A 25,037-nucleotide genomic window follows, 5' to 3' on the forward strand; every position below is an offset into this window, starting at 1 on the left:
GAGGTGAGGCGCTCTGGTGGGCAGGGCTGTGTTCTTGGGACTTGACCTGGGGCCTCGGGGCCTTTGCTGAGTCCGGGTAGGAGAGTGCCACCCCCGATGAGAAACAGAGAGTCACTCTCTGGGGGGACGAGCTCTACCTCTTGGTCCTGCTGTGATGTCTGTGTGCCCTGTCTTCTGAACAGATACGGCCTGTGCATTGTCCTGGCTCAAGCCATGTGGGTTTATGGGAGCCACTTAAGTTGGAGGCCATTTGTCACAGTGAACACATACGTGAGTTTTCTGTGCAGTCTGCCTTATGTTAAGTGTTCACAGGCTCAGGTCACAGTGCAGCGAGGGACGTACGTGACTCCCAAGGTGTTCTCTTAGAAATTCACTGGACCTTGACTGGAACCACAAGTTTTATGTAAAACTTTAAGCAATCTACGACGAGTAGGTTATCTAAAGTGTCTAAGCGTTCGTGACTTAGAATTTGTCACAGACTCAGAGTCTGGAGTTCTCTCTTGTCCAGCAAGAGAGCGGACGCAGAATTAAATGCGAGAGAGGCTAATGTCCGGGAGGATATGAGTCTTGAGGAAGGGTCCTCCCTCCATATTTATTAGGATCAGAAGGCTCGCAAACGTGATGGACGTGCAGAAAGAGACAACGAAACGGCGATCGTCAACTCGTGTGTGTCGAAGCAATGTGGTGTTAGGGGTTTGGGTCAAAATCATGGCTGCCTGAGCAAACTTGCCTAGGGGATGAGACAGATAGAGCATGCTACCTCAGGGTCAACACGACACTTTTTTTGTGAATTAGCTCCGGGCAGTTTCACCCTGCTCCATGGTCTGTAGCCTGTTTACGTGTTTACCTACTTTGGACCTTCCGTCCTGTGAAAGCAGCTTTCCGTTCTCGTCCTCTGCTGGGGGTGCTTTGCCCTGTTGACCTAATCTCCGATGCTTTAGTCCTAAACCTTGTTAACACAAAGCTGCAAGCTCAGGGAATTCCTAAACTTACTCCCCGTAAGAGTTCAGGAGGTGTTTTCCCACAGGAATGATTTTAGGTTTCCCGGGCATGTTCATTTGAAGTCATTTGGTTCAATATTATGTATTTACAGTGACTCACCTTGGAAGAGAACATTGTTAGAGTATCAGTAATTAAGCAATGAAATCAAAATTGCTTAAGAGAAATTTTTTTGAGCTCGAATGTCCGTATTTGAAGCAGAGTGGGTTTACCTGACTTGAGGGCAACTGCCGTCCGGGCTGGCTGTCCCGTCAGCTCTCCTCTCCCGAGCAGGCACGCGACGCTTCGCCGTGTTCTTACGTGTTGACCATGAAAGCGTGGGGAGCGTTGCAGCTCTCGTCAGGAGACACTGCTACCCACCACAGGAATACGTTTTCTGGCTTTGAGAACATTTATGCTTAAAATCATTGGAAGGCCTGTGTTTTGTCCTCCTTACCTTGATTATGAAACGTGTCGGAAATGAGCTTGCACCGTAGCTTGGCTTCACACGCTCGTGAGGAGGCCTTTACGCTGCTCTGTTTGTAAATGTTGCCACGACCGCTGGTGTCACGAGAGACACGGGAGGCACAGCGGTTCCTGAGATGGGGGGGGGGGCCTGAGGGGGTCCGCCGGACGTGAGTTCGCTCCATAGGCCTTGAGGGGGTCTCCGAATCTCTGAGATCTCGGCCACCCTCCTGGTTCAGCCTCTCTTCACAGGCCGGTGGGAACGAGGGGCGGGCATGACCCGACGGCAGGATCCTCTGCCATCTGTCGCTCTGTTACTGAGGCGTTTGGCACGGGACGCTGCTCGTTCTAGACACGCAGAGAATAAATGTCGGCTGTGTGGAGTCACACGAAAGATGGAGATGTTAGGTTATGAAATCGGCTCTGCGAGCCGTTTTCCGTTGACCGTCTGGAGTCGCCAGTTCTGCACGGGCGGGGACCCCGTCTCTGTCACCGTGGACGCCCCACACGGTGCCTGCCGCCAGCGGGGACTTAAGAGGTGGGCTCAGTTGCGTGTGTCGAAGGTACGTGTCACCGTGTTCCTGACGTCTCCCGCGCACGCTCGTCACAGCTAGGTCAAGGACGCCAGACCGTGTCGCCGTGTGAGGAAGAGCCGTGTTGTTTCCATGCCAGCCGCCCTCCCTTCCTCATCCAGGGTTGGTGACAACCTCTGTCTCCTACGCGCTTGGTTTAATTCTGACTCGTGGGACTTGTCGAGGGAAAGGACTCCCCTCTGCGTGCCTTTCTCCCCGTAGGGACAGTGAGAGGCCGCGGGCCCCTGAGGAGGGGCTGCGTGCGTCAGGTTCTCCGCTTGGGGGCCGCTCTCCCTCCAGCCACAACGGCCAGTGCACCGAGGTTGTGTTTCTAGCTCTGTGGGGTCATTATCAATCTGCTTGTGGTTTCTGACCGTTTTGCCGTCTTTGTGGCGATACAGGAAATGCAGTGACCTCGTTGCAGCAAGAAACACTTATCTAGTTGGAGGACGTCTTGGAGTGTGCCATGCAGGCTTACCTGCAATTTCAGTGCTTGGGGAGTTTTTTCTTACGCTTGGAATGAATGTGAGTCCACAGTAATGATACGAATACAGACGCCTTCCCTGCGCTAACTCTGCTCATTACACCGGTGACCTGTCGAAGGTGGCCAGCAGTTGGCGACGCTCGATGCCGTTGTGGAGGGTCGCACGTGGATTTCAGTTTGAGCGTAGCTCGTACGTTCTTGTACTCTCTGTCAGCGGGAGGGTGCTGTGGTGTAGACGTCGAAAGAGAGAATGGCCTGGTTTACGCTGTGCAGATGATCCTTGGGAAATAGCAGTCTGTCCTTGACATCCTGCTGTCCCCTTTGCTGGATGGGGGTGAGGCATTCCTGTGGTGACGGGCCGTCCAGTGGACCTCTGGTCTGGGCGGCCTTGCTGGCCTCTGGCCGGGGTTGGGGCGTCAGGTCTCCCACTGGCTGGTCTGGAGGTGGCGGTGGGGGCAGACTTCCCATCTGTGGCTTGTGGCGGTCCAGTCGTCTCCTGGCTGGGCAGCTGGCCGTCCAGGTGGCAGTCAACGTGGCGGGGAGATAGGCAGAAGTGCTGGAAATGGCGCTGTCCCCGTCTGGGATCCAGTTGTGACTTTCCAGTGTCCAGACTCAGGCCAGGGACCGGGGGAGTGAGCTGCTTTGCCCTGCTGCGGGCCTGGGCTGACAAAGGTTATCCGGAGGGCCGGTTTGTCTCCTAGATTCTAGCAGCTCAAGTAACCTGTCCTTCCTCTTCCACCACATGGCCACTCTCTGTGCCCACGCCTCGGTGAGGCCCCGGGCACCTTCATCCTGTCCTGTAGCGAAACCCGTGGAGGTGACCCATGGACCCCGTCCCCCTTCGCCACTGGTCCTGGCGCCTGTGGGGTGGGGGTAAGATCGTCAGAAGGGAAGTCAGGAGACGCACCCGCTGTCCAGCCTAGAGCACGTTTCTGCTGCTAGCGGGTCCTCCTTAGCCGTTCAGACCATGTGAGCCAGCACGTGCCCGGCGTATCACCCTACCCTGTTCAAAGAATGGGAGGTTTCAGTGTTTGTGGTGATAGTTTTTAACGTTACGTATTCACTTGTGCATTAACGTAAGCTTGGAAAATTTACGTTGAATTCCATCTTGTTTTTTCTTGCAGTGAGAAGTGTGAGGTTTTACGGTATAGTGCAAGGGAAGCTCAAGATGCGGAAAAGGTAAGAAATCGGCCGAAAGTTTGTGATTATTCTTAAATTTGTTTCGTGTGTAGGGTTCTTATAAATCATATAATCTGTTCATCTCCCACCAGTCTTAGAAATGTCTATATTTCATAAGGTTTTTAAAAGAGGTACTGAGCCAGCGTATCTCACTCCCCTGGTCATGAGATTTTGATTTTGATTTGAATAACTTAGTTTCTAGGATCTTAAAATTGTAGAAAATACATTAGTAAGTGCATTTTGTAAAATTCGAGTCAATCTCAGTGCAATGAGAACTTAATGAGTAATAACCAAAAACCGTGGAAAAAAATAATGCAGGAACATTTGCCCTCCCAAATAACAAAAACATGTTACACAGCGACGGTAATGAAAGCCTTGTGGCGTTAACACGAGAATCGATAAATGGCTGAATGGAGCAGAGCAGAGAGGAGAGAAGCAGTTGCGTGTGCGTGCGCGTGCGCGTGCATGTGAGGCTTTGGCAAAGGCAGTGCTTTAAGGGAAAACAAAACATGAAGTAGAAGAAAATGATTTCTTAAATGGTGTTGAAGCAGTTGATCATCCGTTAGGCAAAAAGAAGGTCCCATGTTTTAGAAGTTAATCATAAAATACTAAAAGGCGAAACAAAAGGTACAAAAATTCTGGAAGAACAGGTTTTATGGTCTGGGGCTGAGGTACAGGTGGTGACATCAGACAGTACCGTGGAGTTGACCGCTGCAGAGACGACGGGCCCGGTCGGCTCTGGGCACGAGAGGAGGAGAGGGTTATGGAGTGAGGTCTTGTCCACGGAGAGGGGGACGCTCCCTTAGGGCCCGGGGCCGCATCCGAGTGCAGCTCCGGGCCGGCTCCAAGGACTGCACGTGGCCCACTCCGCTTGGACTGCCTGAGTTCTGTTGACTTTTGTCCCTGGGAGGCGTAGGCGGTCTTACGCCTGGACGGACCCATCAGATGCCACGTGTCCGAGCAGAAGGTTGCATTTGCTCCTAAGACCGTGCCATGCTTTCAGTTTATAATTGGAAGTACCCAAATTCCTGAGACTCAAGAGAGGACCCCGGGTGTGGCGTGGTTTGGGGAAAAGTGCATCTGAAAAGGTCGCCCCTCTGGGAGATCAGAGTACAGACTGAGGGTTTGGAGGCTGGGAACACAGATTGTTGGATCTCTTCAGGAAATGGATTAATTTTCTTGTTCTTTTGTTGCTTCCAGTGGCCAGGACTTGTCTTCTAGAACGAAGTCCCTGGGGCGGGGGAGTCTGTCACGATCACTGTCTCCCCCGTCTTGAGGCTTTTTTTGTCCCGCGCCCCGTCTCCCGGCCCGACGTGTCATTTCTGCGCCACCCACGTGTCAGCGGGCCGGGCGCGCACACTGAGGGTCAGCGCTCAGTCCCATTTCTTCACCGAAGGCTGTCTGTCCGACTTCCTTTCTTTTGACTCCCGTGGGGACTTTTCTGCTAGGTGTTTGTGGCTTGCAGTGTATTAAAACGTGACCTCGTTTAAATTTCCAAAATGGGCCTCTGCGTCAGGCTTGGAATCGTTTGTGTCGTAGGTGGTGGAGGACATCGAGTACCTCAAGTACGACAAGGGGCCGTGGCTGGAGCAGGACGACCGGACTCTTCACCACCTGCGGATGCTGTGAGTCCCACGCTGTTGGGAACCACCCAGACGGGGCGCGGGGCTGGGTCTTTGAGAATAGTCCACGGCCCGCGTAGAGACTGACAGAACGTGAAGGAGTTGTGTTTCAAGTTAGGTGTTAACCGTGCCACCGGGAACGAGGTGTATTTCCTTTTTCCTTCAAACAGGCTCTTCCGTCCCCGAGTCGGACAGTTAATTGATTGATTGCCAGTGTCAACCCGGCAGATCCTTTGCTGCTTCCGTGTGCCGAGCCCCGAGCCGGGTGTAGAGGGTTCAGAATCAAATAGTAGTCTTGCTTTCATCTCCGGTGGGCACTTTGTCCTCCAGCTCCAGGCAGAGGATGGTGGGGACGCGGCCGTGCGTCCCGCTACCGCTCAGCTTGCCAGACAGCCCGACCCTCGCAGACACACAGCAGAGGGCCTTCTCCTGCTGGTGCCCTGGCGTCCTCAGGGCACCGCTCCCTTCAGGTCAGGCCAGCTGTGTCCAGACCGCAGACGTCACGTGCGTGGAGCCGTTGTCACATTTCTGTGCCACGGAATGAGTTCCTCGGTCAGGGCCACGTGGTGCAGATGACCCTGTGCGTGCCCTGGGGCTGCTGTAGCGAGACACCACCCACTGGGGGCGCTGCACACAACGGAGGCTGCTTCTCCCGGTTCTGGAGTCCGGAAGTCCAGAGTCCGGGTTGCTGCTAGGGCGCCCTCCTCTGCGGGTTCTAGGAAGACTCCTTCCCGCCCTTCAGCTTCTGGTGGCCTCCGGCCATCCTGGGCTTTCCTGGGCAGGTGTCTGCGTCACTCCCACTCTGCCTCTGTCTTCACGTGACGTTCCTCCCTGTGCGTCTGTGTCTTGCCTACGTTTCTCTCTTCCTGTCGGTTCACCAGTCACGGGAGGAGGATCCATGCCAGTGCCCTGGGATCACATGTTAACTTAATCTCTGCAAAGGCTCTTTCCAAATAAGATCACGCTCACAGGTTCCAAGTGGACGTGAATTTGGGGGGGACACTATTCAACCCAGTACACCATGTGTTTTAAGGGTCCCTAAGCCCGACTGCACACTTGGAAACTCACTGCAAAGACTCAGGAGTCTCTGTATGGAGTTGTACTCACGGCCGGGGTCACAGGGAGTTAGCAGGTGCACGGCTGGGCAGTGAGGAAGAACCATGGCCAATCTGGAGCCGTCCACGCCCCGGCTTTCGATGCTCCCTCCCTGCCATGAGGGACGTGCCAAAGGTGCTACTTTGTTCAGGAAAAGGCAGTAACACGTGGGCAGGATCTCTGCCCACGAAGCCCATTGGACATCAGTGCCCAGTGTTTTTTGGGGCACTGGTCATGTTGGCACCTTCTGCCTTAGCAGCTACTCAAGGCCTGGCCTCCAGGCAAAAGGCCCATGTAAATCCCATCGTACCTTGGTGCGTAGGGTTCAGTGCCCCGGCCTCGGGGCGCTGTTTGGAAACAGAGCTCTCGGGCGTGCTCTGTTTATGACAGCGGAAGGGATTCCATGCGCACGTGAACTGGGCTTCTCACAGAAACGTCTCGGGCGGGAAGGCAAATCTGAACCCAGCAAGTGGAAGTTTCTTGTGAGGGCCGCTGGCTGCCCTCCATGATGGGGGGACCCCATGCTACCGACTTCCCTGTTTTGTCCCCCAGGACGAGCTATGCTGGGGGCTCAGCAATGGCCTTGCTGTGGCACGCTGGGCACACACGGTGGCAGGGCCACATCAGTTTTGAGGAGCGCCACTCTCAGTGTTGAGCCCACGCGTAGCACCCGTCCTGCCCCGGTGACCAGTCTGCCCATCGGACTTGCTCCCGCGGAGCTGTGCCCCGAGCGCCAGACCTTCCCGTGTGTGCCGGGTAGTTTGCTGCGTTGCGGTTTCTTTTGTCTGATAGCTGGCTGCAGCCCAGCGTCGGCACACGTGGAAGGGTGCCATCAGCTGTTCACATCCTGTGCTTGAGGCGGGATTACTTTTCGTGTGAAGCTACTGACTTGGGTATTACGAGTAAGGTAACTTTTAATGGTTTTTGTTTGTTTTTTCTTGTTTTGTGCTTCAGATGGAAAAAGTAGCAGCTCATGGGAAAGGTCCCGTGGTTGTAGGGGTGGGGTTGACAGGGACAGGGAAGGAGGCTCCCCGGGGGAAGGCTGGGAGTGGCCACTGAAGGCCAGACCTAGCGCTCCGTGGCGGTCCGTGCTCCTCACGTGGCTCGGGGCGAGCGGGGATGTGCCCTGGGCCTGTGGAAGCTCTCTGCCGGCCGCCCCGTCTTCATGGTGAGATGGGAAGTGGGCCAGCGGCCGTGAGTGCCAGTGAGGGTGCGGGGCGTGGGGGGACACAGTGGAGGTTTGAGGAGGGAGGAAATGTCTCAGCCTCGGTGTGGGGAAGACCGTTGGGAGGACCTGAGAGAAACGTGCTGTGTGCGGCTGGTGGGGCAGCGGCCCTGACATCGAGCGGAGAGAGGGCTTTCCCGGCTGCTGCGGCCGTCCCTGGGCTGTAGGACCCTGTATTACAACAGGGCCGGGGTCTGGGGGTGAGTGGGAGAGAGGGCAGGAGAGCCGGGAGCGTACAGAAGTGAATTAGGGTCGTGGTGAGAACTTTGACTCGGGTGATGAGGCGGGTGAAGAACACGGAAATGACCGTCGGCCCCAGTGGGTCAGGGGTGGGAGCCACACCACTCACCATAGAGAGGGAGGAGGCCCAAGTCCAGGATCACCTGTGATTCCTGACCGTGGGTGGCAGGCTGTAAATGTGTGAGCTCGTGTTTCTAAATACAGGTTACCTCGTATGTGTCTTTGTATTCTAGATTTTAACATCATAAGCATGTCCCTCTCTTAGTGAAAACTTAAAAATTTGATTTCTTGATGGCTGCTTGGGGATGCTGTTTGAACCCTTTGATGGAGATACAAGTCAGCGGTTGGCAAACTGTGGCCTGTGGACCAAATCCAGCCCTCAGCTGCCAAAAATCGTTCTTACATTTTTAAAGGATCGTGAGAGAAAACTGGTTTATGCTACAGAAACTCTTTGAAGCCCTCAGAGCCTGAAGTACTTACTGTCTGGGTTTACAAGTAAAGTTGGTCAGTTCCTGAGATGCTGCCCTAATCCACTTACCGTTTCTTTAATTTTGATTTTTCGGGTTGCTTTGATCCCTTCCTGTTCGTAATCAGCAAGCACGTTGCACGTGTGTCTGTTCCACGCCGGGTGTAAAGGCGGAGGGACTGGGTGAGGTCGTGTGAACACAGCTTACAGCTCTCTCTCGCAGAACCGTTCTCCAGAAAAGGCGAGCCAGGCTGCACGCTCGACCGTCCCCCGGAGTCCCGGACGGACCGCGTAGTTCGAACAGACAGCAGACACGTGTGATTTTGACACCAAAGACGAGTGGTTGCTTTATTTTGCATTTTATGAACCCTGAACTTCAAACAGTTTGTATTTCGGTTGCCTGTTCGTCGTTTGTGAATTTTCTCTTCACGTTTATTGATCTTTTTAAAGAACCAGCTTTTTGTTTTCTTGAATTTCTCTGTTGTCTGTTTTCAGTCTGATTTCTGCTCTAGCTTTTATTGTTCTTTTTTTACTCTGCTTCCTTCGAGGCTTCGGTCGTCTTTTCCCTGGTCTCCTGGGGCAGAGGCCTGGACGCTCGACTTCAGATCTCCCACGTGCACTCGGTGCTGGCAGCCTCCCTCTGCTGTGCCTGCACTTGTGGTCTGAGAACACACTGAGTTCTGCGAAGGCCTTTTATATGCTCAGGAACTTTTATATGCTCTGGATTCGTGCTCCGCTGGGGTGTGAGCACGATGTGGATGGAATGTTCTGGAGATGTCAGGGAGAACGGGCGGTTCATCCACATGCCCGTGGCTTCTCTGCCTGTGGGTCTGTGGGCCGGTGAGGGGTGACCAGGTCTGCGGCCACAGGCGTGCAGGGGCGGGGGGGTGGGGGGGGGCGGGACGGGGGCCTCGGCGGGGTGCTCCCCTCTGCTCCCCACCACCCAGATGGCACCGTTGCCACGCACCAGCGCCTCCCGGCACACCGTTGCTCTTCTTCCAGAGCAGGTGGTTGGTTGTCAGGGATATTTGTTGTGCGGATGAGAGTGGGGACTTTCAAGCTTTTTACTTGGAGCTAAAAACTGCAGTCTCTGGTTTTGAAAACTCTGGTTGAGTTTCTGTGTCGAGATGGTTGTATGTTCAGGTGTTTTTGTACATTTACCTCAGTGAGGTCACTTACCTCCTACATCATTCAGGGCCTTGCTGGAAACGCAGTGTCCTTTCTCTCAGCTGCTGCCTGGTGTCTCCGTGTAGGTCTGAGGCCTCGAGGCGTGAGCCTGAATCGCAGTCACGGTGTCAGCACTGTGTCCGGACGGTGTTCCGGAAGCGCTTTCCGATTCCACCGCACTCCTGTCTGGTGGGGGCCCTCCTCGCTGTACAGGGGTCTGGCCCGCCCCCGGAGGCGACAGGGGCGTGGATGGGCTGACGCGACCCTGTCTGCGGTCGTGTGCACAGACCGTGCTGCCTTCCCTCCGCCCGGTGGCTCAGGCTTGGATCCCGGTGGGGCCGTCACCTCTGCAGCCGGCATCCCGCTTGGACCCTCCTTTTCCTGGCCGGCTGCCTCGCCCCCGCCATACCCTAAGGGACGTGCTAGGGTCTGCGCTGTCTCCAGTGGTTTCTCTCCCTGCCCTTTTCTCTTGTGACTCCTGCTGCCTTGGCGGTTTGCCCCTTCGTTCTTGATCTTCATGCTGTGCTTAGTGATTTCTTCCCACTGCTTGTCCCATGTGCACACGCCTAGCAGGTTAATTTTCATGAAAATGTCACCGTGACCCTGCATTCCCTTTCCTCAGAATCCTTCAGGGGCTTATCTTTGTCTTGTCATGAATCCACATTTAGTTTCTGGGAATCAGTTCAGAGTCCTTTTGACGTCCTTCTGCCTCTTCCTGAATCTTCTGTCTCCCCCACCGGCCTGGTAATTATCTACGAGTCCTAGCCTTCTTCTGAGCCTGGCTGTAGCCACCTTTCCCCCCCACCCCTGAGTACCTTCTCTTAACTTCAAACTTTAACAGCCACGTGCTAGCTTGTGGATTTCTGTGTGATTCTTTTCAGTGTTGGCTACTGCTGGACACAGACGTGAAATACCACGTGAGGGCAGGTGGCTGTCCCGGTGTCCCCACCCCCTGTGGCTGGTGATGCGCTAGGGCCTTTTGACTTGTTCCACTGATAGCAGTGTCATTTTCTTTTTAACTTCACTTACATATTTGGAGAGAATGAGCAGGGGAGAGGCAGGAAGAGAATCCTAAGCAGGTTCCGCGCTGTCGGCACAGAGCCCGACGCAGGAGTTAACCAACCCCCTGAATCGGGAGATCATGACCTGAGCCAAAATCAAGAGTCGGATGCTTAACTGACTGAGCCGCCCAGGCGCCCCCACGGTGCCATTGTCTAAACGTTATCTGGAATGTGTGTTAATTTGATTCCAGACTGTCCAAAATTGATGTCTTAAGACCATAATTTTAGTAGTTATTTAGTTGTGTTGTTATTGGAGCAGAGAAGGATTCAGTAATTCCCTTCAAGTTTACAGATTATACCATTCAATTAACTGTTTTCATTTATTTTACTAAAAATGGCCTGTCCTCTCCTCCCAGTTTATTGTCCCCCTGCCCCTGACGCCCGGATATCTCATCACAGTGTACCATGGTAACTGTTTATTTTCATTTGAGCATCATTTCTTAATTTGGGGGACTCCAGTGAAAATTACGACCGATTTTCTAAGTTAAGTACCATAAACACGCCACTTAACCAGTCACACCCATTTTGTCTAGAACCTGACCAAATTACTGGTTTAGAGCCTTTTTGTTCCACGCCAGTTACGAATGCTGGTGTACGATCATGTGTGCGTGTGCTTATGCCGAGGGACTGCCACTGTCTTTTTCAACCTTGATGGCATTCTGTGTTCATACGCGTGGTCCGTGACTTACCGGCGCCTGCCTCTGGTGCTTTCATTCCCATGCTCGAGACCCCGGTCGCCAGGCATGGCTCCACGTGTGCAGGGCCCTGCTTCCCCAGAGCCGGGGCCTTCCCGCCCCCCCAGTTTGCTTCCTCATGGAGACTTCTGTTTCCTGTGACTCTAGGAGAAGGTCCTCGTGGTAGGAAGTTTCAGTTACAGAGACTGTGGGGTATGAGTTTGGTATCAGAAGTGTAGCGTTCGGACAGAACTTTGCGGTTTGGGAGGGACTAACCAGTACCCTTTGGACATGTTTTAGGAGCAAGGGTAGACATTCTGTTGATTGGGAAACAGTTCGAGTCATAAAACATTATCTACGGTTCATTTTTTCTCTCTTTTCCTGCCTCACTCTTGTAGAGTGCGTGGCATGGCATCTTGTGTTGTAAACCAGGCTCGGGTACGCCCTCGCTTCTTCGGGCACTTTGGCTCATGATGTTAAGAGGTTATATTATCCTCAGCCAGTTTTTGAATTCTCTTCAATTAGACTAAGTGCTTTGTGAACAGAATGTTTTCTGTCTCCGCTTTTTGCTCCCTGGGTCATAAAAGGTTTCCCGTGCCTCACTTCTCCTCCATCTGGAGTGAATCTGTGGTTGATTGGAGGTTACGACTCCTGGCGTTTGGTGGAGACGTGACACCGTGGGCTCTTCGTAACGGGTCCCCTTTAAGCTCACGGCGACAAGTGGACAGGCGCTTAGCCACGTTTCAGTGAGAACAGCGGCAGTGGGTATTTTTTTTAATGTTCCAAACCAGTTGGAAGTGTGTTTGCTCAAAGAGACACCGTTTTGGGGGCTTTCGTGTAAGCTCTCCTTCGGCCCGACGGAGCCTAGATGGCACTGTCGCTCTGTGTGCTGCGGACCAGCTCCCGGGCCAGGAAGGTCTTTCCAGAATGTTTCAGGTTTTTGGAACTTACTGAGAAAACCCAGTCAAACTCCACCTTGATATCTGGTAGCATTTAAAAATACTAATTTCATTTTTAGTGTAAATTGTTTATTATGAGGTCACTTTAAAAATTATCCTTGTAAAATAAAAAGTAAGAATAATTCCACTTGTGTGAAAAATAAGGAGATGTGTACTTGGGCGTTATCTGCACGTGCTCACAAGGCCACACGTTCTGTGAGCAGCTCCCTGGGAGAGGTAAGAAATAGCTCTCCTCCTCCGAGCGTGTCTGTTGTGGCCACTTACACGATCAGTGGATGTCCACGTAAATAGACTTAGGAAGACTCCTCGGGTAATGTTTGCCGTTGGGTCATTATTAGTCCGTGTCTGAGTGACACAGTTTGTACTGGTGACACTCAGGCGCTGCCTTTTCCCACCGTCCACGTCCAACCTGCCGCGGGTTCTCGGGGTGTGTGGTCCTCCACAGGGGAGGGCCTGGGGGCGCTGGGCTTGGGGTTCGAATTGGGTTGTTCTGGCGGTGGCGGTGTGCCCCGGGTGCCAGGGTGCCTAGGCCTTGGGTTTACATGGGCCTGGACTCTTTATCACAAAGTAGCTGAAGGCCAGATGCATTTGAAGAACTTCCATTTGGGCCATTACGGATAGAAACATCTTCTGCCATTATAACTCATTAATGGGAAAGTGGTCATTTAAAATAATTATTTCCTTGTTTTGAGCCCTTCAGAAAGGAGACTTTATTTAAGTGTTTCTTCCTAAAAGCCCTCAAAATGCTTTTCGCCTTCAAGGACAGTGGTCATATTCAGACTAAGTTTAATTTGAAATAAGCAGTTACAACACAATGTAAATGTTTTCGCAAAATAAAATAGTGAAACAAGGAGCGTTAGACCTTTATAGGCAAGGGTGCACCTGGCCGTCCTGCGTGTGGCTCCCCACCATGTGCTCCGGACCTGCCCATGGCCTTGCTCTCCTGGAGTCTCTCAGGCAGAGAAGGAGGACGCTGCGTGGTGAATTTGGGGGAACTGGACTTCCTTGCCGCCTTTCCCTCGGGATTCACGAATTGTGCACGCTTTTAACAAGGGCACACTGCACGGCCCTGTTACAGATGGCGTTGGGTTTAGTTTTTTTTCTTTGGGCCATTCCTGTGTCTAAAGCACACCGTGGCTCCTTTTATGTGTCTCCCACACCTCCTCCATTCCCGAAAGGCCGTCCTCTGTGGCCTTTGAGCCTTTTGGAAGACTCTCCCTCAGGTTCTGAAGGTCATTTCAGAAGAGCAGGTGCACACAGACCACATGGTCTCTGAGGTGAAAGTTGGCTCCCAGAGGAATGCTGGGATGGATGGCGTTTATTTGCACGTGTGAATTTTGTAACTTGGGTGTTTTGAAAAGCCTTGTGTCTTTATTTTAAAAGGCTTGTGTCTTTATTTTACGGTTTAGCGTGATCTGTGTTTGTCTTATTTTGTAGGGTTCAGAATAAGCTGGAGGTGCTGAATTACACAACCATTCCCATCTATCTCCCAGAAATCACGATCGGAGCTCACCAGAGTGACCGCATCTTCCAGAAATTCACAGAGGTGAGATTTTGAACCAGGAGCGCTGGCTGCTGGGCCCCCACGACTGTACCAAGGTCACTTCTCCAGAGAGTGGCTTTTGTTGGTTTTTTTGCGTGTTGGTTTTAGTGAAAGAGCTTCCCTTCCCTTGAAGTAATTCTCCTCCCCTCCTCACTCCGTCCAAAGCCGGTGAAGCTTCTCGGACGGCCCTGGCCGTGGGCAGTGAGCCACCCTGGGGAGCGCGTGTGGCACGCGGCCTTCCTGGGCAGCAATTTCTCTTGATGTGGAAACGTTGTCTCCTCTTTAGCCCTTGTCTACGTTTCTCCAGAGTCAGATTTCCCTTGGGGTGCTGCCTCACTCCTCACGGGACACGTGTCGGTGGAGGACGAAGGCGTGTTTGTGCAGGAGGCCCGCGGGGCGGGCGTGAGGCCGAGCTCGGGGGCTCCAACTGGGTTTTGGATCTTATCTGCTTTCCATACCTTTGTAGTGAATCACTTGTTTTCAGAACGGTTTGGAGAATCATTGGCAAAATCCCACGAACCTAGAGGACACTTAAACCAGTTGTGTTCTAGACGCCGGCGGGTGAGGGGAGCCTCCCCTGGGGATCCTGACGTCGGATCGAGAATAAGAGCAGGATTGCGTCTACACCCACTGTCACTGGGTTTGTTATTGGCAAATGTGTGAAATGATTGTATTCAAATTAGCTCTTCAGGCTAAGCAGCCAGCATTTAGCTCGGTTGAAATCTTAGGTATTTCTGCATCTCTAGAATGCTAGCGCATTGCTTGACGCACCGATCGGGTGTCCGAGTATATCCCATTGCTCACTGTCTTACTTGGGATACTCGGCATTTTCTTTAAGTACTTTTGGTTGTTTTGAAAGTGAGTTGATTCAGCGTCGAGATTTGGGGAAGTACGCAGTAAACCCACGCAGCTGTCACTCAGCAGTGCCCACGCTTAGTACGTTTGCACGTCTCTTCTGAGTGTCGTAGCACCTAAGTGCGTGTAGCTCTGGGGGGCTGTGGGGGCCGTGGGGGCCGGGCTGGCTCCTCCCTGCTGCCTCTGTTGTGGCTCTTGCACAGGTGGGAGAGCCTGTGCTTGCTGGTGGCTCCGCTCTGCAGCTGATGGCTCTCCAGGTCCTGCGGAGCCCAGGGCACAGGCGGCCTCCTTTTGTTCTGTGTCCTCACGACTCCCACCTTCCAGGCAGCCGGCGCTGTGCTCGGATTGGCACCGTGGCTTCCTCTCTATCTCCCTGGGTCCTCTCCCCTGTTGCCAGAGCTGCAGGTGTGCATGCAAAACCTGGCCCCGCCACCTCCGGCCCCGCCCCTCCGGCCCCGCCCTGGCTCCCCTTGCCTGGGACCCCGCCAGACCCTGGGACACGCTCCCTCTGGCTTCCAGGGAGCCTCGTCCCCCACTGGAGCCCCAAGGGTGTCCACCGTCTCCCGGGTGTCGTGTGCTGGTCCATACCACTGGCGCTGTGGGCTTGAAGGGGGTGCCCGCACAGGAAATTTAAAACCAGATGGGTATTAAGTTATCTAGTGAGAAATTTTTGCCCTTTTAAATTTTTAAAAAAATTCATCTGATTGTGTGAGCGTGTTGATTACTGATAACATGTCTGTAACATTTCTGTTACTTTTGATGACCTCACTTTAAACATTTTTTTTTTAACATTTTAATTTTATTTTTGAGAGAGAAACAAAGCGCTGGTGGGGTTAGGGCAGAGAGAGAGGACACAGGCTCGGAAGCAGCTCCAGGCTCTGAGCTGTCGGCACAGAGCCCGACGTGGGGCTCGAACTCCCGAACCGGGAGATCGTGACCTGAGCCGAAGTCGGACACTTAATCGCCTGAGCCACCCAGCTGCCCCTTGATGACCTCACTTTTAAACAAGAAAGCAGTGGGCCGCAGGCTCAGAGATTTTTGCAGTCACTGATATGTGGGTAGAATTTAGCAATAAGCCCTTTTTTATAGTTTCTTGTTGTGCTCTCTTGTTTATGGTGGGTGGTACTGGCTTTCCACTTGAATTACCGATACAGTTTCCTCTTTAAACTTACTGTGACAAAGGGCATTCAGTTTTTCTAAGTGTAAGCAATAGATTGGGCACACAGCTGTGGCTGGAGCAGGGCAGGGGCCTCCGGTGAGCTGCGTGGCTGTGCCGCACTCTGCTGGCTTAACGTTCCATAGGCGTCAGGCGTTTTCACGTCGTCCTCCCGCACGTTCGCTGCCTTTGGTCATCGGTTCAGTTATCCAGTCCGCCGCGTGCTTTCCGGGTATGTGCGGGGGACCATCGCGGTTCACAGGATGGGCAAGAGCCCCTGCCCTCGTGGAGCTGACGTCAGGGTGGAAGGACCTAGAAAGTAAAACTGAGAGTTTGTTAAATGGTGGCAGGTGCTGTGTAGAAACCTGAGTTCCCAGAAGAGGGCAGGGCAGAGCCTTGCCAGGTGGGGGCTGGATTTGGAAAGCCTGGGTCTTGCTCCCACAGGCACACTGAGAAGGTGGCCTGGGAGCGGAGAGCTGCAGGAGGTGAGAGGAGCAGGGGTGGGTGCTGGGGGAAAGGCCCGGGAGGGGAGACGGGCAGATGCAGAGGTGAGGCTCGGCGCTTCCAGCACAGTGCCGAGGCTGGAGCAGGGGCAGGGAGGGGGAAGTGGTAAAGAGACGGGGGAGGCCAAAGAGAGGCCTCCTGGGCCCGTGGAAGAAGGTGCAGGAGGAAAATTGCATATTTTGTAATGGGAACATGGTGGTGTCGGATTTGAGAGTAGATTGAGTAGGGGTATGGACGGAAGCGATGAGGCTAGTTAGGAAACTTAATAGGAAGATAGACGGAGAGGTAGCATTAGCTCAGACCAGGGTGGTCCTCTCACGGGTTTCAAAAAGTGGCCATTATTATGGGTAGAACCAACAGTCTGTTGAAATTTTGTATCGGAAAGAGAGAGAGAAGTAAGCTGTTTGCTAGGCGGTGGCCTCGCTAGGACTAGGGACTCACTAGGACTAGGACTAGGGAACTAGGACTTGAGTTGCAACTGGCGGATGTTGGCAAAACAGAGACACAGGTTTCCGTGAAGGATGAAGGATTTGTCGTTGGGGGTGTTGGAGATGCTTTCGATCCCCATGAAGAGATGCTGAATCGGTTACGTGCGGTGAGTTTGCAGTTTGCAGGAAAGCGGGACTTGTAAGTACCCGTTTCGGGGTGGTCAGCGTGTGGTTGGCGTTTGGAGTCGCGGAGCTAGTGGAGCTCACGGGTGGTGAGCACACGTGGAGGAAGAGAGTGAGGTCAGGGGGTTGAGGGGGCAGCAGAAAACCAAACTGCATCACCGTTTTCACGGAGTGTACGTGAGTGTGTGTTTTATTCCGTTAGTTATTCTCCCAAGTGGGGATTGGTAGTGCCTGTAGGAATTTTTCTGTTGATGCACGTCCGTTAATAAAGTGTAGCTTTGGGGCGCCTGGGTGGCTCTGTCGGTCGAGCGTCCGTCTCTTGATTTAGGCTCAGGTCATGATGTCACGGTCGTGAGCGTGGAGCCTGCATAAGATTCTCCCTCTGCTCCTTTAGCACTTGCGTTCACGCTTTCTCTCTTAAAAAATAAAAATAAACAGTGAAGTGTAGCTTTATGTACGTTTCTTTGTGTAAGTGAGAAACAGCTGGGTTATCCCATCAAAGCAGGACTGGCATCCAGAACACACGAGACTCTCGTCATCCCGTGTGGGGAGCGGGCAGGGCAGTGCCCCGCTGTGGAGCATGGGCGGACCCCTCTGCCGCGCCATGGTTGGGGCGGGGGGTGTCCTTGCGGTGGATGGGACCCCTGAGTGGCTTTGCTCACCACTGTGGTGGGACGCTGCTCAAAGCAAGGAGGCTTCCGGTTGACCCGCGGCCCCAGCCTCTGTAATGACAGTTGTGGGCAACACTTAAAAGTCCCAGCGTGGGGAAAGAAAAAGGAAAACGCGTGCCAGCAGGTAACGGCAGCGTCACTTCTTTCTAACCTTTATGCCACCTGTTTCCCCTTGCCTTGATGGGCTGGCTGGATCTCTGGTTCGTGGGCAAGTAGGCGCTGTGACAGTGGCTGATGTTTCTGACATCAGTAATTCACCAGTAGGGGTTATGCTGCTGTGGGTTAGCGGTAGATATTCTCCCTTAGGAGCTGAAGGAAGTTCCATTTGACTAGTAGTTGAATTTCCGTCCTGTGTGGGTGTCGAGTCTGATCACCTGTGTCTGCCCCAGACGATGCTTTTCTCCTTTTTTTGTTCATGAGCTCAATCTCACCAGTTGATTTTCTAGAGGGACACAGATCTCGGTCTGGGGGAATCAGTCCCCCTTTTGTGTGCATTAACCTCTTCATCTGGAGCTGAACCCAACTCACGTACTTGATTTAGGACTTTTGTACCTGTGTTCCTGAGAGATCGTAGTTTTCTTGTGATGATCGTCCTCAGGTGTTGTCGGGGTCACACTGACACATGACACGGAGTTGAGGCGGCACCTTCATTTTTTGTTCTCTGCAAGAGTTTGCAGAAGGGGCGCGTCACGGCTTCCTCTAGCATGTGCATGGGTTGACTGGTGGGGCTCTGTTGGAAAATTCCCGATTTTGGCTTCAGTTGCTTTGATTGACACGGAATATTCAGCATCTTGTCCCTTGGGTTCGGTTTTAGAAGTTGTATTTATCACAGAATTGGCCCCCATTTCATTTAGATTTCCTAATTTCTTGGTGTGAAGTTGTTTACAATGTTCTCTTTTATGCTTGCAACTCGAGTGGGCTGGAGGGTGACCGCCATCCCCGTCCTCAGCCCTGTGGCCAGTCCTGGTGTCTCTCTCCCCCTTCGCTCTTGGAAGGAGCTCAGCATCCAAGGAACGGTTTGTTTGGTATCGTCCGTTATACAGTCTGGTTCGCCGATTTTTTTCTCTTTTATTTGCTGTCCCTCAAACTTCTTATGATGAACAGATGGGTCATTGGTTTTTCAGCCTGTCTTGCTCTTGAACAGGTATGTGGAAGGCTGGACACGCTGCCCCCCAGACCTGGCTTAATTTGAGCTCTTAAGTCTCTGTGTTGGGTTTTCCCTGTCATTAACTCAGAATGTTTTCTGATTTTAATCTGACTTCTGTGTACACCAGTAACTCATTTGAGTTCTACTGGATCATTTAAAAGCAGTTGGGATCTTTCTGACTATCTTTTTGTTCCTGATTTCTGGCTTAATTCCACTGTAATCCAAAACATACTTTTTATCATTCCGATCCTTGGATGTGACTGAGGCTCACTTTTCAGCTCAGCATTTGGTCAATCTGGTGACGTTTCGCAGTCCCAGAAGAGAGTGCCCCTTCCCTGTGCTGTGCACGGCATCCCGCTGGCATCCCGAGGTGACGCGTGTCACGGCAGGACTCGCGTCGCCGTCCTCCGTGCTGGTGTGCCGTGCGAGGTGCGTGGAAGTGTGCCCCTGCTGGCGAGGCGTCACGTCTGTCGGGCCTGGGGTTGTGTCTCACGCGCTCCGAGCCTGTGTCGTCACACGTCCCCCGTGTTGTGTGCTTGTCGCTCTCTGTGCGGACCCACGATGGCGCCGCGCACCTGGAAACGCGTGTGCTTCAGTCCGTGCGGTCCGTGCGCGGAAGGTGTACCCGCTCGCGTCTCGTGCCGCTGCCGTGTCTGAGGGGCGCCTCTCCCTTGGGGTTTTGTGTGTTTCTTACCTGCTTTTGATTTTTTTCCTTTCTTGCCTTCTTTCGGATTCAGGGTTTTGTTTGTTTTCATTCCATTTCCTCCCTCTGTTTGCTTCCTGGCTCTCATTCTCTTAGTTGTTAGTAGCCAGCCTGGTGGCGAGGTATGTGTCCTTGACTCAGTGGGGTCCACGGTGAACTAGACCTCTAGGCCGGGACGGGGGCCCCGGGGCTTTTCCTCCCTTCGCCCGGCCCTTGGCTCTCGTGCCGCTGTCATCCTCTGTCCGACTGCCCGCTCGTCGGTGCGCCGTCAGCCCCCGCGACGCTCCGGTCTCCGCTTTCTGTGGCCGGCGCTCCCGCGGGTCTGCCCAGGGCCCCGCTCTCCGTGCTCTCGCTCCGTGTCCTTGTCCTGCCTGAAGAGTCGCGGCTGACAGAAAATCCTCTCGCTGAGTTTAAAATGGTCTTTATGATCTTCGTTTTATCTCCCCTTTCATTTCGAGATGTGTTGAACTTCCAGAAATAGCAGGAATAGAAAACTAACTCGCGCTGAACCAGTGCCCGTGCTCCACACGACGGCGTCTTGACTGCAAACGCTTCGCGCAGAGACTTCCGGTGTGGTCCCTGCACCAGCATCGCTGGCTCTCCTTAGGAATGCAGGTTCTCGGGCCCCACGCCGGGCCTACTGGACGGGGCTTCTGGGGGCGCGGCCCAGGAATCTGCTGTAAGGACAGAACCGTGGCTTTGGCGTGTAATTCTTGCAAACGAGGACGTGCTCCTTCACAACCAGCGTGCCGCTCTCCACACCGGGAGGTGAGCGCTCGCGTCTTTCCGCCTCTGACCCAGAGACCCCTTTGAGGGTAACCGTTGTGCCTCTGAGAGCGATGCTCTTGCGGGCGGAAAGACCCGGCGCAGGCTCATGGCCTGCATGTGATTAGGGCGTGGATCGGATCCGTTCCTCAGGCTTTCTGGCACACTTTTTGAGGGGACGGGACAGGCGGTTTTTTGCACGGCCCTCCGTTTGGTTTCCCCGGAACCAGGTTTCAGTTGTGTGCCTTCTTGTAGGGACGTCCCGGGATTCGTCACGTCTTCTCAGACGGCGCAGTTCCCGTGGGCCCCCTCCCCACGTACGTCGACTTTGATGACTTGGTGGAGATGATGTGTTCACTGTCAGTCTCTTACTCCCTGTAACTTATATAAATGTTTTCCGGGAAAGTACTTTGAAGCTTCGTCAACGTCCATTTCGTCATCAGACTCTCACCCGGTGGCTCTAACATCCGCCGATTTCCGTGGCTCAGTTACTAACACGACGGTTGCCAAATGGTCACCTGCTAATGCTGTCGCTCTTCCTCCAGTGCTGGTTAGCGCTCCGCTGTGTGCGAGTGCTTTCTCCTGTCCCTGTGCACTCACTTACTTGGCTGTGCCGCAGGGGACACAGGCCGGGGGGCTCCCGGGACCCCCGTGTTCGCCCGCATGCCTGTGCTTCACTCTCCTCCCGTTGCCGGGTGCCGGCGACTCTGGGCCCATAGCAGCCCCGCGGGATCCGTCCTCTTCGCCCCCCACTCGTAGGTCCTCACGGAGCAAGGAGCTGGGCTCTCACGGCTTCGGTCTCTGTGCTTCCCGAGCTGACCATTGTGTGTGACCGGTGTCCTGCCGTGCCTGTCCGCCACCGTCACCACTGACGTCCCCGGCCCCTGCCGGTGCCCCCGCCACGCACATCTCCACTTTGGTCTCTGCTTGGCTCGAGGTTCCTAACATTGTCTGGAAAAGGTCTGCTGGTGCGTCCTCGGTGTGGCCTGTGCCCCACTCCCTGTCTGCCCCCTTCTGGGGCCCCAGTTAGCCCCGTGGGCCTTTTCCGCACGTTCCGTGCCCTCGCACTCTTCTCTGTTTTCCGCACCCTGTTTTCTCTCGGAGCCTGGGTGTGTTCTTCTTGTCCGTCCCCCAGTTACTAGCCTTTTCAGCTCTTCCCAGCCTGCCTCTCAACCTGCATTTCCTGTTTGTGTTTTTAATTTTAATCGTAGTCCTTCTTGACTCTAGAATTGCCATTTTTTTAATTTCAAGCTATTTGCTGAAATCATTTTGTCATCTGATTTCTTGAACAGACCAGGTAACTGCACTACCTGCACCTGTTTTAGATCTGTCTACACTGCCTGGTTCTCTCCGTCCCTTCGTTTTCCTGTTTTAGATCTGTCTACACTGCCTGGTTCTCTCCGTCCCTTCATTTTCCTGTTTTAGATCTGTCTACACTGCCTGGTTCTCTCCGTCCCTTCGTTTTCCTGTTTTAGATCTGTCTACACTGCCTGGTTCTCCCCGTCCTTTCATTTTTGGTCGTTTAGTCTTATTTTTGGTGTGCCTTGTTTTTTCTTTACGTTCCAGCCATCAAAGATAGCTCAAAGCTCTGGTGGTGTTACCTTACTCTGGAGAGGACGTAGGTGCTGTCCCCTGGCACCTAAAGTAGGGCCGGGTCCCCGAGTCCATTGAGAAACCGCCCGTGGGTGCTGCGCTTGGGCTTGTGAGGGTCTGCCGTGTTCCCCCTTTGCCCTTACCGACGGGAGTGCGTTCAGTGGGGCCCTTGCTCTGGTGGGTCCTGACCCACCGTACTGTGCCCACCGTCCCCTCCCATGGTGCCCTCAGCTTCCCAGCAACCGCCTTTGAGAGCAGGCGAGCCCTGGGAGGGAGGCGTGTGGAGACCAGGCAACTCGCCTTTTCCCCTTTCTTCGCTGGGACCTGGAGCCTCCCCACCTCGGTGCCTTCGCTCAGGTGTTTCCCTCATGTTGCCTGTCTCTCCTGGTGGCTCAGGAGGGGCATGTTGTCCTCACTGGTCCACCGGGAGCTGGATGTGACAGCCATTTTAACCAGAGACATGGTGGCGGTATCTGGCAGTTTTTTATTGTTACTGTGTTTTGCGTGTTATTTAATCTGTGAGTATTAAGAGAATCTACTATATTGGACTTACAGTTTTAATGGGTTTTTTTTAATGTTTGTTTTGAGAGAGAGAGAAAGAGACAGAGCGTGGGCAGGGGAGGGACAGAGAGAGAGGGACACACAGAATCTGAAGCACGTTCCAGGCTCTGAGCTGTCAGCACAGAGCCTGACGCGGGGCTCGAACCCACAAACCGTGAGATCATGATCTGAGCCAAAGTCAGACGCTTAACCGACTGAGCTGCCCAGGAGCCCCAGACTTACGATACTAATTAAATGTTGAGAAATGCTGGACGTTTTAATTGATTTTTAAAGTTTGTAAGCATTTTAAAAAATAACTCCATTTTTTAGAACAGTTTTAGATTTACAGAAACATCGTGAAGGCGTGGGGGGAGTTCTCATGCACCCGCCCCCAGCTTCCCGTGCTAACGTCATGTTCGCGAGGCGTGTTGTCACGGTGCGTCAGCCAGCACTCGTACCTCCATACCTTCCTCGATTTCCTCACTTCTTCCCTAATGCCATGTTCCTGTTCCAGGATCCCATCCAGGACACCGTGTGACAGTAAGTTGCCACGTCTCCAAAAGCTCCGTTTGGCCGTGACGGTGGGTCAGATCTCCGTTAGTCCTTGTGACGGTTCTGAGGAGGACCGGTCAGGTGCTGGGTGGGGCGTCCCTCACTTGGAGTGTGTCTGCCTTTTTTCTCAGGGTGAGCCGGTGTTTATGTTCTGGAGGAGAGAGCCTGCAGAGGCGAAGCACCGGTTCCATCCCTTCACGGATCATAAACCTGCCTCCTCCCTGCTGGTATCGGCCTTGACCCCCTAGCCGAGGCCACGCAGATGCGCACGCTCCCTTTCTACAGTCTCCGTGCACACCGCACACTTTACATCTGTCCACTGAGTAGGAATCGTGTGAACATTTAGAGGGATCCTGATGTTTTTGAAGGAAATTCAGTTGCTTGATATTAAAGCAGTGATCAGTTTGGGCACCTGGGGGGCTCAGTCGGTTAAGAGTCCGACTCTTGATCTCAGTTCAGGTCTTGATCTCAGGGTCACGAGTTCAAGCCCCGTGTTGGGCTTCCACACTGGGTGTGAGCCTACTTAAAAAAACAAAACACAAAACAGTGACGGATTGAATTTAGATAGAACGTAAATACCGGTAACTGTTGTCCTCGTTGGCAGAGTACTTCGTCTGGACGTTGAAGACATGGGCATCAGTTCTTACCAGGTGTCCCTTGGACAGCACGTGGCGGGGCCTCTGGGGAGGAGCGGCAAAGCCCCTGCTGCTGATTTCTCCCGCAGCTGTTGTAGGACTGGAGAGATTTGTGGTTCCAGGAGGGGTCCCTGGCCAGGCTGCAGAACTGCTTTCTAGAAATGCCTGAGGGAGCAGCAGGTGAGGCCGGTCCTCCCCAGGACACCCGAGGCACCGCGTGGTCTGCTGCCTGGAGGACAGCAGGGTGGGGACGCATGAGAATTGTTTCCTTCAAGAGGAGGAATTGCTTGGTGTCAGAGCCGGGGGCGTCCTGTGGCCACGTATGTCCTGGCACACGTGAGTTGCTGGGGTGGGGGCCGTTGCGGGAGGACCCTCAGAAGCCCACCACCCTGCCGGCCAGTTTCTCATTTTCCAGGGAAAACTAGTTTCAGTGTTGAAAATGTGTTTCAGCCAAAGTGCCTCGACGGCATGACAAGTTTGTGTGATTCTGATTCAGGTAGTAAAGGTGATGAAGTTACCAAGGTCACAGTCCTGGTTTCGTGAGGACCTCGCAAAGTGTGTGCCCTGTGCTTGTAGAGACGTGAGGAGCCGGAGGAGGGCCGAGCTCTGCGCGTCACAGCCCCAGTACACGCTGTGCGTATTTCACGCCAGACCCTGAACTTGCTGGGGCTTGTGGTAGGAGGTTATTGGAAGCAGGAGCTGGGTGCCGACCTTTTGTTTTTAGTTAAGTGCCGTGGTCCCCTCTCCCTCTGAGGGTCCTTCTTTTTCTGTCTTTGCTGTTCTGGGTCTCTGTTTAAGTCTCTTTTTGCTTCTGCCAGCGCTTTCTGAATCTCATTGACAGGGTGTTATTTCTTGCTTATGGTTTCATTGGCTTCTCTTTCTTGAAGCGTCTCAAATACATAGTTCCTTGTATTCTGCACGTGGTAACGTCAGGTCTGGAAGAGCGTCAGACTTGGTCATTTCTCGTGTCCTCTGATTCTGACCCTTGGTGGCTTATTCCCTTCTGTGTTTGGAGACTTTGGACACGAAGTTCATGCTCTGTGGGCATATATCCGTGGGCGTTCAGTGAGAGTCCCTCCTAAATACAAGATGCCCACTTCAGTCTGAATTCAGATAAGCAACAGCTACTCTTCTGGTGTGAGTATGCCCCGAACATTCCATTCCTCGGGGCAGCCGGGACTGTGCGGGGACTCCGGGCTCCCACGCCAGAGTGTGGACCGACCGTGGCCGCCCGGGAGCTGTGCTGCGCGTCCGTCAAGAATCCCCTTCCCACACGGCCCCGCGGCCCTGCCTGTTGTCTCTGGGCGGCTCTCCAAATGTCCCCGGGGCAAGGAGGCCACAGCCCGCCATCCTGCCTTCCGGTCTGCTCTTCGCTTTCAGCCCCTGTTGTTGCTTGCGGAGCTCAGCAGTGCATTTAAAGCATTTCCAGAGGTTTCACATCAAGAGCTTTCTCCTGGCGTTGGGGCTGTTGCCTTGCTGGAGATGGAAAGCCGCTAGGTTCCCACGGGATCTGAACGCCGGCTTTGGTGCCGGTGCTTCCCATGTCTGTGCTCCGGGGCGTCTGAGTCGGAAGCT

General features: G+C 53.6%; 1 protein-coding gene across 1 annotated transcript in view; it reads left to right on the top strand.

Annotated features, from left to right (window-relative positions):
* NDUFA10 (NADH:ubiquinone oxidoreductase subunit A10) overlaps positions 1-25,037 on the top strand; it is a 51,837-nt gene that overhangs the window by 13,072 nt on the left and 13,728 nt on the right. Inside the window, exons 7-9 of the mRNA XM_019445347.2 lie at positions 3,624-3,678; positions 5,218-5,303; positions 13,625-13,733. Coding sequence (XP_019300892.1) covers positions 3,624-3,678; positions 5,218-5,303; positions 13,625-13,733 — 250 coding nt within the window. The remainder of the gene's footprint in view (positions 1-3,623; positions 3,679-5,217; positions 5,304-13,624; positions 13,734-25,037) is intronic.

Source organism: Panthera pardus, unplaced genomic scaffold, assembly GCF_024362965.1.
Source record: "Panthera pardus isolate Hobbes unplaced genomic scaffold, ASM2436296v1 HiC_scaffold_10, whole genome shotgun sequence".
NCBI classification, from domain to species: domain Eukaryota; kingdom Metazoa; phylum Chordata; class Mammalia; order Carnivora; family Felidae; genus Panthera; species Panthera pardus.